The sequence below is a fragment of the Sorex fumeus genome, unplaced genomic scaffold (assembly GCF_029834395.1).
Source record: "Sorex fumeus unplaced genomic scaffold, SorFum_2.1 ptg000056l, whole genome shotgun sequence".
NCBI lineage: Eukaryota > Metazoa > Chordata > Mammalia > Eulipotyphla > Soricidae > Sorex > Sorex fumeus.
Genome location: NW_026606113.1, coordinates 754,379 through 770,325, shown reverse-complemented (window position 1 = coordinate 770,325; position 15,947 = coordinate 754,379). Strand labels below are relative to the sequence as shown.

Below are 15,947 nucleotides of genomic sequence, written 5' to 3'. Positions count from 1 at the left end.
CTCTGAATAGAGCCAGACTAGTATTCAGACTTTGAATAATTTTTACTTTAAATAATATTGGGAAAGTCACTTTGTCACTCTGAACTCTTAAAGATTCCCTACCAGTCCCTTGTGTGTCTATCTCTTAGACCACATCTAATAGCAACTTTTACCTTGTAAACTGACATGGCATCCCCAACTCTTTCCTACCTCATGTACTTTGCACATGCTGATAATTATGCCAAATATTCCCTTTCCCAGTGTTTCACTTGCCTGATGTGATTTATGTCTCAGCTCAGAAAGCTTTCTACATGTCTTCAACATGAGTATATGCGTACATGTATAATTCTATAAAGAACAAAAGTAAAACTAGAGTACAGTGGTGTGAGTACACTATTATCATTTTCAGGATGAAAAAAGGGGCATCAAGGAAAATTCTGGTTTCCTAGCTAGTTTCTTGATGTGTATCTGGTTAGCTGTGTTTTGATTTGTGAAAATTTAGCAATCTATACACTTATAATAGGTACATTTAAAGCATGTGTGTTATGCTCTCACAAGCTAAAACAAGACAAAGAACCCCATGTTAATAAGTTTTCCTTTATCACGTGATCTATATTCATGCTATTGGCCTACCTATTCATTCTCTATCCTAGGACTACTTTTATTTCTTCATAGCATTTATCACTGGCTGAAAATATCTTTATTACTGCCTACAAGCATAGTCTAGCTTTGTCCTAATCCTGCTGAAATAAAGTAGCATGTGACCAAGATCTTGCCTTTCTTTTCACAATCCCCAAATCAAAGTGTCCAGAAAAATCCTACATAATACTATAGGTTATATATAAAGTACTTATATAAACTTAAAAACAAGTAAAGAATATAAGAGCAACCAAATGTCAAAACTGACACGAGCCAAAGGGGGAAAAAAAACTTCAATGACATCTGGCACTCAGAATGTGTTAATTATTAAATATGAGCAGGGGGTAACCTGGTCATAGACCATGAGTCTGTGAGTCTGTGTCAGGGTGGTTCATAAAGGAGAAAGTAGATCTTTTAACACTACAGTCCCCATGGTTTTGCAAAAGGTCTGGTTCACAGCAGGCCTATACCAAGATTAGCAACAGATTTCTGTGACACTTGGTGAGGATTCTTAGTCTGGTGGGAAAACTAAGTCGTGTTTAACTGCAGTGTTTGCCATGGATAACAGTCACAATATCAAAGCAGATTTTGGTGAAGGAGATTAACTAAGAAGCACCCTATAATGTATAGCAGTAAGACAAGGCACAAGATACCTATTTTTGGGTGTTTGATCGCTGTGTGATTGTAACCTAAACACAAAAGCTTGTAACTATCTCACGGTAATTCAATACAATTTAAAAAAGAAGTAATACCTATTTTGATTGCCAATTACAAGATGCCAGTAAAGAAATATGTGCCATAGGTGACGTAGAAATTATGGTTACTACTGTTGTACAAACTAACTTATATGCTGACATACTGCATTTTCGTGCTGAAATTAGTACTCAACAAGTCATAGCCTTATATCCTGGAAATTTAAAAGGAAACCATCATTCTAGAATCAGCTCTGTCACAAACTTTCCTTAACATTGGAACAAACACTGAACTTCTTTTGGGCTCAACTTTACTGCTGTGAAAAGAGTTGGTGGGACTAGATGTTTGGTAATGTCCTTTGCCAGCTGGACTACTATTACCAAAGTTAAAACTGAATTTTCAGTTACCTTCCTTCAAACCCATGGTAATATGTACCCAATGATAATTCAGCAGGGGAAAATGACTTTTATAAAAGAGTATACTCATATTCTAAGTCTTCATTTCTCTACTTTTAAGGACTGTGTGTTACACACAAGTACATAAATAAAAGTTTCTAAAAGAGTGAGGCAAGAGATCCTTTTACCCAGTAATCTTGCCAAACCCAGGTTTTTTATGACCAGCCAGAATATCTCTTAGAGTATTGTGATCAGACCCCATTACTTGATTAGATCAAAGTCACTTCATACTTTAGCTAAACACTGAGGTTTCATGAAGCAATGAAACCATGAGTTTTCACTGCCCTGAGGCCATGCTTCTCATCAATTCAAGTGTCAGAGTTAGCACTACTGGTGTTGTATTTTTATGACACTTTAATAATGAAAAGAACTTGATCACCTGGAGGTATTCTCCTTACTCTATTACAGTAGTTATTTGTGATTTTAATTAGACAAAACTGCCATTCCTTTTGCGATCCACCATACTGTCAAGCACCTATTATATCATAGGAATAAGCACTGGCACCTTTTAAATTTACGATAGCAAAATCAGAGAAGTGAGAAACGAGGAAATGGAGTGGGAGGGGGCTCAGAACTACGGCAGGATTGATCATTCACCAAAGCTTGAAGTAACTCAAAAAGACATTAGTAGGAATAGTTGGAATTTCCTTTAAGATTCTACTATGGTTAAAACTGCATGGGAGCATTTGCCTCTTCTCATCAATTAAAAATGGACAAATGCTCTGATGTGGCTAAATCCCACGGTCCTTTCTTTAAAAAAAAAAAAAAAGAAAGCATTACTGATGGAGAGAAAAGTTTCGTGACTTGAGTGTCATTTCTCCAAGAGTCATCACCGATTCATAGCACTCCTGACTGCTTTGACTCTTGCCACCTGCAGAGGGTAAAAATCTCAGTAGCCAAGGCCAACAGCCACTCTTTAGTAACCCCCATTCTCCCACTTCAGTCTCCAGGAGAGGAGGGAACTGCAATTTCCCGCTTTCCTCCATCGCACCACCCCTCCGCGCTTGCCTTTCACCAAATCCCTGCAGTCCGGCGCGGTCTGCAAAAGCGGCCAGCAGAAGAGTTCCCACGAGCGGCCAGTTCCTAAATGCACGGGAGGCCGGGAGGGATCCGTCGCTAAGCGGTTTCCTCACGCGGCCTAACAGAAACGCTGCGGGACAGACAGTGCCCGGGCAGAGTGGACACAGCAGGTAACAGAAACTCAACAGAAACTCGCGAAAGCGCCGTCGGGGAGCTTTTCCTGAACTTGAAGGCAGCGCGCGGGCACAGTCCGGGCAGGCGCGCGCCTAGTGAGCGGGGGGTGCTTAGGAGAGCGGCTCCTTCACCGCCTTCCGTCCGCAGCCGGGGCACTTTCGGGACCCCCCACCACCCCGACTCCGGGCCTCGGGTACCCCAGGGGTTGCAGTGTGCCCGGAGCGCGCCCGCGCGGCGCCTGGGGAGGTGGGCGCCCGCCGCCGTGCACGCGCGCTCCAGAGCGTCCAGCGGCGGGAGCGGCCGCCGAGCCCCTCCCCGCGCCCTCCCCGCGGCTCACCTGGGGCCCGGCGGCCCGGAGCCGGGGTCGCGCGAGCTGGCCGAGCCGCGCCGCCAGGGGGGACGCCATCTTAGACAGGAAACCCGCGCGGGGCCTCGGGGCGCCGGCTAGAAAAGGGGAGGCCCGGGGGCGGACCCCTCCGACGGGGCCCGCCCCCGGGGCCGCTGTGCCGCGCGCGCCTCTCCCCGCACCCCCGGGCGTCTGCACCCGCCCCGTCGCCTGCTGCGCGCCGGAGTTTGCACCGCCCCGACGCCAGTCGCACTCGTGGGAGTCTGCGCGGCCCCGGCGCCAGCTGCACTCCTCGTGGGGAGCCTGTACGGACTCCGACGCCCGGTGCGCCCGTCTGCACAGCCCCTCGACGCCAGCTGCACTCCTGCAGCGTCTGCAAGGCCCCCGACGCCAACTGCAATCCTCGTGGGGAGGCTGCACGGACTCCGAGGCCCGGTGCATTCGTGGAGAGTCTGCATGGCCCCCGATGCCCGGTGCACTCGTGGGGAGTCTGCAGGGCCCCTGAGCCCGGTGCACTCGTCTGCACGGCCCCCGACGCCAGCTGCACTCAGGCAGGGTCTACACGGCCCCTGATGCCGGGTGCACTCATGCAGTCTGCACGGGCCCAACGCCAGCCGCCCTCATGGGGAATCTGCTGGCCCCCGACGCCAGACACCTCTTGAGGTGTCTCCAGGGCCCCCAACGCCAACTGCACCCATGCAGAATCTGCACGGCCCCCGACAACATCTGCCCTTGAGGGGAGTCTGCACGGGCCCCGATGCCAGCTGCACTTGGCCATCCTAGATCCGCGCGCCACTGGTGCACAGCTATTCCCAGCTATTCCATCAGGGTGAGATGCCTCAGGTCCGCCCCATGTCCCCAGAATGGAATTCAGCCCGGATCTCCAGGGACACAGGAGTCATCATGACAGCGACGAGTTCTGGAAGGAAAGGCCTCCGAGCGTTAGCCATCTGAGAAACTGGGGCCTGCTCTAGTCCTGCATCATTTGGGTTCTTGCCGGGACCAGATGGACAGGGTGAGAGTGAAAATGAGGGGGAGGGAGCATGGGAGTCTGGGGGAGTCAGTGGACACACTGGACTCTTTAGTAAAACTGTCTGGGGGGTCAGGGGGAGGGTGCACCCGGCTGTGCTCAATCCTGGCCCTGTGTCACACCTGTCGGTGTTCAGGAACCATATACAGTGCCTGGGTGGAACCAAGATGTCCCGAGACTTGGAGAAACAGTCTTACCACAGTGCTATCTCTCTAACCCAGTCAGAGGTATTTTTTGTTCTGTTTCGTTCATTTTACAGGTGCCACACCCAGCTGGGCTCAAGGGATTTAAGATTATTCCGGGCACTGTGCAACCAGTCAGTGAAAACCTGATGGTTAGGAGTTCCATGACGTGCACCTCAGAGCACCAGGAGCCACCAGGATTACTCAAGAGTTTGTGGGAATAATAATTTTTAAAAAAGTTTTTAAAGCTGAAGATCAATGTAAAACTAATACGTTCACAACCGGCAGTTGTTTGGAGTTCAAGTGATTCTAAGGACTATATATTAATTAAAATGACAGTATCAAATGTGCCAAAATCTTTATGAGTAAGAACTCATTGTATTTGTATCAACTTTTCTTGTTGAAGCAACCATAAAATACCTAACCCCCCCCCCCCGCCCCTCCCCAGATACTTTAAGTAACTTACTTAGGGTCATTCAACAGAACTGGTAAGAATGGAGATAAAAATTGAATTCAGAGTTGCATCTCTCCAAGCATTATGCTCTGTTTTGAAATTTTCTTTAAACTTCCTTATTCTCAAGCTTATTGCCATGGGAAAAGGTTACAATGTAAAAGATTTAAGCAATTTCTTTTTTTATGTTTTGTTTTTTGGGCCCAGGGTTTACTCCTGGCTCTGCACTCAGGAATCACCCTTTCCTGGTGCTGAGATCATATGGGATACCAGAGATAGGGGGAAAAGGGAAGTTAGGATAGAGAAGGGACCAGTGTGACAATCATAGTTGGAAATGATCACTTTGAACAGGAATTGAGTGTTGAAAGGTCGAAAGTAGGCAAAGGGATATATCTGATAACGTTTCACCACCTGTATTGCAAACCATAATGGCCAAAGGGAAAGAGAGCAAGAGACAGAGACAGAGAGACACAGAGAGAGACAGAGACAGAGAGAGAGAGAGTAAATGTGCCTGCCATAGAGGTGGGGTAGGGGAACTGCCATAGAGATATGGAGATGGGAAGGAAACTGGGCATATTGCTGGTGGGATATATACACAGATGAAGTAATGGGTGTGGAAAACCAATCATGAATAACTTTATCTCACTATGATTCCATTAAAAATGTTTTTTTTTAAAAAAAAGGAATAAAAATTCTTTAGTTTGAAACAAACAGTAGCAAACTCTCAAGAATATTCTGGTGCATCAAAAGACACGTTCCAATGCTACCCCCACTGGGGTCCTAAATGTACTGTGAAAGTTAAAAGATCAAAGATGGAGGTGAAGCCTGAATATTGCTTTCAGAGATACTTGACACATTAATGTAGATTCCACCACTTGTCTCAGTCACCTGAGATATGTTGAAGCACTGGATAAGATGAATACATAGCTATTCTTTTTTCCCCCTCAAAATTGCAATTGTACACGACTTAAAATGACAGGGGTTATAAGCATATTGAAAGCAATCTCTTTTGTCTAATATCTGATGGAAACACAGATATAGACACTGGATAGAGTATAAGTTGGACCTCTGTGATTGTAAAATTCCTTTTAATGAAAAAAAATTAACTAGAAACAAGCAAAAGTGAAGGCATGAACTGTAAAACCTATGTTCTATGCAAAAACGGTAATATTTAAATAGAGGGAATTTTACAACAATTCAGACCTATATAAAGAAACAAGAACTATCTCAAGTACAAAACCTGAAGAAACCAAGAAAGAAAAAGGAGCAAATGAAACAAAAGCAGTAGATGTAAGAAAATAATAAAAGTTAAAGGCAATACAAACTGTTTGTTTTAAAAGATAAGCAAAATTAATAGCCCTTAGCTAGAATCACTAAGAAAAAGTTCTAATAAGTGCATTCATAATGAACAATAAGTTAAATAAATAAAACAGAAACCAAAGGCTCATAAGGGATAGAAGATTATTAACACTTATGTCGATAATTTGGAAATTTTTTTAAAAATGGATACATTGTTTTTAAATCTTAAAAACTTTCAAACCTGAATTAGGAGGAAATAGAAAACCAGGACAGATCAATTATAAGAAAGAAAATTGAAATCTAAACCAAAAATCTCCTAAAAACCAAAAGCCAAGAACAAGTCAGTTTCATGAGTGAGGTCTATTACATATTTAAAGATCACCTAATATCCATTCCATCTTTCTGACCTCATCTTGTCATATTTTATTTTGTGGGAAAAACAAATCAAAACCACATGAAATATCATCTCACACCTGTGAATATGTTCTAGTTGAAAAAAATAACAAACCAAAACAAGTGTCCATGAAGGTGTGGAGAAACTACTCATAAATTGCTATAGGAATGTAAACTTTGCCGCCTCCATAGAAAATGTTATGAAGGATTCACCAAATATTAAAAATAGATCCAACATATGATGGATCTTGAAATTTCAGTCCAAAGAATGTAAACCCACTAAATTTGGCTGGGGAAATAGCTCCAGTGGAAGACCAGATGCTGAGTACCTGAGTTCAATGCCAGTTGTCACATACATCTGTAAAAGTCCCTTAGTTTGACCCGGTGCAAGAGCCTGAGTTTAGTGCCAGGTGTTACATACCACTGGATATGACCCATATTTGTAGAAAATGAAATTTTGCCATTAGTGGCAGCAAAGTGGAACTGGAGAGGATTAAATTAATCCCTAAGTAATTCATAATGAGAATAAAAAATGTTTGGTGTGAAATATTAAAAAAAAAGTAAAAGAAACTCAGGGTTGTGACTTCAGGATTGATATTACCAGAAGGGAGGGACAGAGAGTAAAGAGAGAGAGAGAGAGAAAGAGAGAGACTGCAATAGACTCTGATAGAGACCGGTAATTTGGCAGTGGGTGTGTTTGAGGACATATGTTTGGAGAAGTGTGAGTCTGTACTCACAAAACACATACAGTCTCAAAACAAAATTACCTTAAGAAAAAATCTTTGAAATGACCTTGGGAAAGTTACTTCACAGCTTCAATTCTTTTCTCTGTAAAAGGGGGAGGTTTTATGCTACTTATTTTGCCAAGGAGACAAGCATCATCATCAAGTATGTGACACCCCCCAGTGACTTAGCTATCATATCTTGAAACAGAAATCTTTTTTCTTAGTCATTTCTTTATATGACATTGAGTCTGTTTTGCCAGTAACTGGAAAATGAAGGCCAGGTATGTAATGTCTTGTTCAAACTTAAAACTAACAAACAAGCACAAAATACTCTGCATACATTGACACAATGAACTTCAAAACTTCCATAAGCAAACTTTGAATTTAGAATAGCCTGCCTACACTTTTTATTTTTATTATTCAGCTAATCATTATAGGGAAAAAATTAAAGTCATCAGCAGGCCCACACACCTGCTCTTTCATCTTAGCAATACATGTTAACAGTGAAATAATGTGCTCATTTTCATATCCACACTGATTACTCCTGGGGCTCTGATTTGCCAAAAAGGCATGTCATGAAACCTAGCACAGGGATAGCACATCTAGCAGTTCCAATGTCTCTTTATCATTACCTTTTCATTTAAGCATAAAAACCATTTGACAAATACAAATTCATTATAACTAGCAGAGTTGAATAGAATATTTAAAGAAACAACTCTAATTTTCATAAATAACATATTGTAGTTCATGCTGGTGTCAGAAAGGAAAATCACTATTACAGTGGTGCAATAAAGGGCATTTGTGGATTTTTTTTTGATGATTTCTTTTTAAACAAATAACAGATTTTTAAAAGCTCACTAGGAAAGAAACTTTGGCCTTTCATTATGTTCATAGGTAATATTCCTCTTTCTGTCTGCTACAGCGATTCTAACCAATTGTTCTCTTTGCCAATGGCACAGAAAGAACTTTCATTGTCCTGGAATTATCAACCCCCCTATTATATAATACACTCAAGTAATTAATTTAGATGGCATTTCTCAATAGCCTATTTAAATAATAAGGTGCTCAGAAGAAAAGGGATCTAAAACTAAAAGTGTCTTCCATGATGAAACTGCAGTGAATTTAAGAGAAACTTCATTATATCCTGAAAAGGATGCAGGGTAGAAAAATTTAGTCATGGTTAACAGGTCAAAGTCAAGTTGAAAAGGGAGGAAGAATGAGCAACATTATGAATATTATAAACCCAGAGAAAGAGTTATCAGAAGCAAGATCAGTTAAGCAAACTAAAGGAAACAGATGTAATAATGGAAATGAAGGCAATGACATTGGGTTGGGAGGAGTTTTGAGATGGGTTAATGAGAGGGTTAAAATAGAATAAGAGGGCTGGAGCCAGAGCACAGCGGGTAGGGCATTTGCCTTGCAGGAAGCCGACCTGGGTTCAATTCCCAGCATCCCATACAGTCCCCCTGAGCACTGCCAGAAATAATTCCTGAGTGCAGGAGCCAGAAGTAACCCCTGTGCATCACTGGATGTGACCGCAAAAAGAAAAAAAACGTGGAATAAGGGACATTTACATAATAATAGTGGAGGGGCATAGATTGAAGGACACAGAGGCATCACATTGTGGGAAAGAAGCTTCCTCCCTAAACAAAACTTTACATTCCCTTTAGAACAGGAAACCATGGCATGAAATTTAGTGATTGCCATATTTTTAGGACTTCCTTTTTAAAGATTCCAATATAAAAATGCAATAAGCATTTTATTTTTAATGTTATTTTCCATGATTCCTTTAGAAAATTTAAAAAAAAAGCCTCTGGGACCACATCCACCAAAGATTCTGATTGGTTTGAATCACCGTGAGATACAGTTACAAAGTTGTTTATAATTGGGTTTCAGTCATATAATTCCAACACCCATCCCTTTACCAGTCTACATTTCCCACCAACAAGGTGCCCAGTTTCCCCGCCACTCCGCACCCCACCCCCCAGCTCCTGCTTCAACGTCAGACACTCTTCTCTCTCTCTCTCCCTCTTTCTCTCTCCCCTCCTCACTCTCTCTCCCTCTCTCTTTCCTTTTAGGCATTAATGTTTTGCAATACAGATGTTGAAAGGTTATGTTTGTCACTTTACCTACATTCAGCACTCAGTTCTTATTCAGAGTGATCATTTCCAAATACCGTTGCCACTGTGATACCTTCTCTATTATAGGTGGTCTCTCCCCACCACTTGTGACCAGTTTCCAGTTGTCGACCATTCTTTAGGAGGTACTCTTGAAGTCTTCATAGCTGCATATTTGTAAGAAATTTTCCAATACCACCATCAATCACTATATCACTGTATCTCTGTCATCCAGTTATTCATCGATTTGCTTGAGCAGGCACCAGTAACGTCAGCATTCATCCTAGACTGAGATTTTAGCAGCTTCCCCTTACTCGTCCTTCCTAAATGTGCTTCATTGGAGGCTCTCTCAGAGTCAGGGGAACGAGACATATCATTGTTACTGGTTTTGGCATATCGAATACACCACAGGAGCTTGCCAGACTCTGCTGTGCAGGCAGGATACTCTCAGTAGCTTGCCGGGTTCTCTGAAAAGGAGACCTAGACTATAAGAATTTGTGTGGCCGACGTATTTGGCTAGGGACGTCCAGGAGCTTTGTTTTATAGTCTCTGGATCTTGGCTATTAATGGGATTTCATGGTGCCGGGGGCAGTTTGTGGGTGTAACTGCCTAGCTACTGGAAAATGGGGGATATGGGTGGAGGAGGCCCAGTCCCAATCCAAGAAGGCTTGGAAATCTCAGCCCTGCGACCCACGTGCCTGGGTTCCTTCATGTGTGAGGCTCGTCTGAGCGTGTGGAGAGTGGTCTTAAGCATGATGTGGCCGCTGGGAATCTGCTCGGGATGGGAAGGGAAAGTCAACCTGCCCCCCTCTGAGGGGCCCCAATATTGACCACCATCTATATTGTACAAATTTCATGGTCTTTGGGAAAATAACTGACATAAAAGGTGGAACTTTGAGAAGGGTGGAGGAAAAGTATAGCAACCATTCAATTCTTCTCTTGCTTTCTTGATTTATTTCCCCATTTCCATTTCTTAAGTCTCTCTCTCCTTTACAGTTATGAACCATTTATTATTTATGAAAAGGTTTACAGAGAATTTTGTACATAATACTCATGACTGTGCAAGCTGAGCTGTGCAAGCTGTAGGGCAGAGAGTGCACTCTGCAGGATAATAAAGAAGAGGATGCCAATCCCAACCATCTTGTGATGGTTATAGACCAGCAGTATCTCCCAGAAATGCTGTAAGTGATGTAAAAAGTTCAGTGGTGCCTAGTTACCATGAGGGTCTGTACAGGTCTGGGTTGTAGCTAGTGTACCATCACCCTGTTTCCTTAGTTGGGTTTCACCATGGTCTTTCTTAAGACGTATGTTAGTGTAAGAATTATTTTTCCTGCATTGATGGGTTCTTGAGAATTGTCTAAAAGATTTGCATGCAAAACTTGGTGGATGAAAAGTTAAAGTTTCTTATACAGATAAATGTAGAAGGGTCCAAGTTCCTCCTCCCCATATGTCCAGGCCTCTCTTTTACCCATGGACAATGACCAGGTCCTGTCCCACACTGCCTGATCCCAGTGAGCAACTTCCCTGTCCTGTCCCTCACAGTATATTCATCTCACTTGTATGAAGTCACTGGTTCTGTCCCACTCTGCCCGGTCCTGTGAGTGACTTCCCTGTCTAGTCCCATACAATCTACTTACCTCCCTTGTGTGATGGACTAGTCCTGTCCCAGCTCTGCTTTCTCTATCTCATATAAGCTTTTCTCAGTCTCTTGTCATGGCCACATGAACATGGGTGAGACCCCTGGATCCTGCCCCTATTTGGGTCTATGCTGCCTCTGATACTAGGCCATGTTTCTGGTATGCACAGCCCTGCCTGAGAGAGAAGGAGAGAGAGAGAGAGAGAGAGAGAGAGAAAGAAAGAAAGAGAGAGAGAGAGAGAGAGAGAGAGAGAGAAGGGGCGGTGCCTTCCCATTATATTATGCCAATTCCCACTCCCAGTCATCATATTATCTATTCTGATTGGCTACCTGTTCCATGGGTGGAGATTTAAAGTGATCTGGTGCTCCACACCCCACCTTCTGCTGGATCACAAGGATTTGAGTGGCCATGGTGTATTTAAAAGATGATTCTTAGTAGCAGATGAGGGTATAAAGAAGTAAGATACAGGAGATGAAAAAGAATAAAGACTGTATTCACAGGGATTAGACAGTTCATCTCTGCAGAAAACATCCAGAGACAGTTATCGATATATTTTATTATCAGCTAATTAAGGGGTAAGTCAGTGATCATGATTGTCTACCAGATTACACACTTTTTGCTTGAAGGCTGTTCCTGGATATATCATTTACTATCTTGTACTCATTCCCCAACCCCTATACTTACAGTTTCACTATGACCACTGTGTTTAGTTAGAATCTAATGGCAGAGAAACACAGATACTCGAAGCTAGAACTGTCCTGCAAGGCTTCAAGTGTCTTCTAGGAAAAGGGAGGAAAGAGTGGCCCAGAGCAACGATATTGCTTCCTACTTTAAACGTGGGGAAGGATACTTGAGATTGTGTTAGTAAAAGAAACTCTACTACTTAAAAAAATAAACTGCATTTTTAAACTGTGCTTTTGCCTACTTTACTGAGCACTGCAATTACTGATTTGTATCCTATTCCATATCATTTATAACTCAGTATGGAAGCTTGAAATATGCTTGCAACCAGGGACCACAATGTAGCCATAACATAGCTGATCCAGGACTTTCTCAGTGGAGCTACAAAGAGACTTAAGCACTGCAAAGAGCATTTGCTATGTTAAATTTTGTTTTAAGTATATAGACAAATATTAAATACTATAAGAGCATTTGGATAAAGCTAAAATTTTAAAATTTTAAAATTTCAACAAACAAAAAAACAAAACAAGTTTTACCGGACAAATAGAAAGAAGTGGAGGAAATAATGATTTCTTCACTGACTGAAAGTTCTGTCGAGCTCCTGGAAAAATAAACATGGTTATGTCAGAAGTAAATAGACCAATAGCCAAGTCAAAGTAACAGATAAGCTTCTGAAGGAGATATATTTGCTTTCACAAACAAAGCAGAGCAGAGAGCCGTAAATTCATGGCCTAAATCAGTTGCTGATCCTCACAACCTTGGGCCGAAAGAATGTGTAGAAATATCAATGTTACTAAAGTTCTGTTGGAAATAATTACTGGTCATGAAGGACAAGGAGAGCTTAGCCACAAAGAATAACATGCCTGAAGACACTTACCCTTCCTCCCATGAGTCTCTGAATATTTCCTTTCAGAAATTCTGTTTTAAGAACAGAAATAAGCTTAGGTCAAAGATAGTACAAGATTTTTCCACAAGAAATATACCCATCATGGATAGAGGGGTGAGGATGTGGTGGATGAAAACAAGTAACTATTTTGTGTACCTAAAATCTGTTTTATAAAGAAAACCTTCATGTAACTAGAAACACCTTGATGGAAAATGAAGTGAATAAAAATTTATGTTAAGAAAAATTAGAAGGGGCCAATGACCAAAAAAAGAAAAAAATAATAACTGGCCAGCTTCGCTGGTTGCATTGAAGAAATACAAAATAATACAAAAGATAATATTCACTGTTAAAGTTTTACCTATGCCAAAATAAATTAAATGTTTCATGGGATATAATTATGGGGATAATTGAAATTTTTCTAACTTGTTTGAGAAGTGAGACTAGCTACACACTTCCGAAGAATAATTTAGCAATAGTTATGCAGAGTCTGAATTCAAATCCTATTTTGTCTAATTACTTCCATTCTAAGGATTAACTGAACCCAAACCTTAAATTTTCAGCTAAATATTTCTTTAAGCATATTCAGTTCAACAATAAGGATATTGTTATTTTATTCAACAATAAAAGTTTAGAAACCACGTACAGGTAGTTAATTTGAAAAGCATTAGAATATTGAGCAATACCAAAAATATCATAAAGCCAAACTTAGTTAAAGTAACATGTGAACACTACAACAATGTCATAGTCTCTGAAGGTAACAGTGCTATTAAGTATTTATAACATAGATTTTAAGAAAATTTCTATCTGTAAACTTTCTATTTATACAGTTTAAATGGAAATTTATCATTAGTTAACATAAATATCAAATTTGATGAGTCTAGCTTTAGACCTTTAGGTGTTAATAGACTCATTGCATTCATCACCAAAATTTCAGTTCCCACCTACAACCGAAAAAGACCATACCTGGGCTGGAGAGATAGTATGGTGGGTAAGGTGCTTGCCTTGTATGCACCACACCTGCCTTCCCTCCCTGGCACCACATATGATCTTCTGAGCCCCATCTGGAGTGATCCCTGAGCACAGACCTATGAGTAATCCCTGAGCATAGCAGAAAGTGATGCAAAAACTGAAAGAAAAAAGCAATAGCACAGCGGAACGGCATTTGCCTTGCGAGCAGCCAGCCCAGCTGAGTCGGGTTCGATTACTCCGCCCCTCTCGGAGGCCCAGCAAGCTACCGAGAGTATCTCGCCCACACGGCAAAGCCTGGCAAGCTCCCCGTGACGTATTCGATATGCCAAACACAGTAACAACAAGTCTCATGATGGAGACGTTACTGGGCCCGCTCGAGCAAATCGATGAACAATGGGAGGACAGTGACAGTGACCTATTCATATAAGCATATTCATATACATATCTGTACCTATGTTCATAGATTGATGGATCTATAAATCTGTCTATCCAAAAGCCTGACATTGTAAATAACATTTCATTTAAGCCTACTCATATCCATATATTTATATATGATACATGGCTATTTTAATGCCATAAGAGTTTGAATCAATCATAACAGAGACCAAACAACTACGAATATGTAATATCTTTAATCTTACATAAAATTTGTTCCCACCTGTGCACCACAACATAATTCATTCCATTCACAAGAATGGGATGAATGTAAACATTTTTGAATTCACAGAGACATGCAAATATTTTAATTTAGTATGTTTATTATTGTATTTCTAATAGTGTCTGGTGTATAGTAAGAGATCTATAAATATTTATGAAGTGAATAAGTGTGACCAGTTGCTTTAATTAATGTACATCCATGTCATTTCTATATTTATGAACTTCTAGTATTACACATCATCCTATAAGGAAGATACATCTCTATTTCTGCAATTGTATCAGTCACAATACATTTTGAAAAATATATAATTAGAGAATATATAAATAACAGAAAGGTTTAGGACCCCAGGATGCTATTCAGAAGTAAAGTGATAGACTTGTAGGGGTGAGGCCTCAAGTTCTCTCTCAATCACTGCCCCATGATATTAAATCCTGGAATGATCCTGAATCCTGGAACCACTGGACGTATGCAAGTCCTGTTTAACAGTGACCAAATATGGTGTTACTCCTCAAGCAAGCAACACCACATCAGTGAGTCCTGCAATCAAGCCTGTGTACATGATAATCAATTGTGTGACCCTTGGCAGGAATGCAGCAACAAAAAAAGGGAAGAGAAGAGGGCAAAATCAAACTTCATGTCAAAAATCAAATGTCATACTAAGAAAAAAAAGCAAAGGTAAGGCTCTATCTCACAGTGATTCAATAAAATAAAAATAAACACACAAAAAAGAAATTAAAAAATTAAAAATTAAAAAAATCAAAAATTAAAATAATAAATAAATAAATAAAATGCTGTGCAAAGTGAAAGAAATTTGCACCAAAAATAAAATGCCATTATACTGATATTAAATGAATCTCACTGATTCGTTCAAATTTTGAATGGGAGAAGATATGTTTCCCTAACTATACTGATAAGAATTAATAACTAAAGTATATAAAACTCTCGTGGAAACAACAATAAAAAGTGCATGATTAAAATGTAAGCAAAATATCTAAATAAATACCTCTCCAAAGAAGAAATAGGGATGGCAATGAGAAATCACCAAAAGACAAGAAATAAGCATTGAAGTGGTTATGGAGAGGTAAATTCTTTTACATGTGGGAGAAAGTGAGTTGAAGCAACCACTATGCAAAATGGTATGATGATTTTCAAATAAACTAAAACTAGAAATCCTATACAATTCAGCTACTCTACTTCGTGGTAGTTATTCAAAAATTTAAAAAAAAAACATTTGTTGAAAGAGATCTATCTTTCCCATCTTTATTGCAACATAATTTACAATAACCAAGAGCTGATGCAATTTAACTGCCATGTAACTCATGAATGGTCAAAGAAAACGTGGTAAACAAGTAGAATATAATAATATTCAGCTATTTTCTAAAACATAGATTAAAATCCTACTACCTGAAATCACATATATCACCCTATAGGATTTTATGCCTGGGGGAAAAAAACCAATAGAGAAAAATAAACTCTGTATGATTCACTCAGAAGTGGTATCTAGGGTAAACAACCTGAACTTAAATAAAACAAAAGTGATCTTTTGGGGCAAAAGGCAAATTCTTAAATTTACCAAATGGGAATGATATGGGTGGGTAAAAGTAGCAAAGGAG

At 40.6% G+C, this 15,947-nt stretch overlaps 1 protein-coding gene and 1 long non-coding RNA gene across 2 annotated transcripts in view; one reads left to right on the top strand and one right to left on the bottom strand.

Moving 5' to 3' along the window:
• Positions 1-3,393, bottom strand: part of SUCLG2 (succinate-CoA ligase GDP-forming subunit beta) — a 369,070-nt gene extending 365,677 nt beyond the window's left edge. The window contains exon 1 of the mRNA XM_056125636.1: positions 3,298-3,393. Within this exon, the coding sequence (XP_055981611.1) occupies positions 3,298-3,366 (69 nt within the window). The 5' untranslated portion in view covers positions 3,367-3,393. The remainder of the gene's footprint in view (positions 1-3,297) is intronic.
• LOC130034067 (uncharacterized) lies at positions 2,829-4,859 on the top strand. Its single transcript, XR_008794057.1, has 3 exons — positions 2,829-2,956; positions 4,169-4,321; positions 4,596-4,859. It is a non-coding gene; the product is annotated as an uncharacterized LOC130034067 (long non-coding RNA).
• Positions 4,860-15,947: the final 11,088 nt, after the last annotated feature.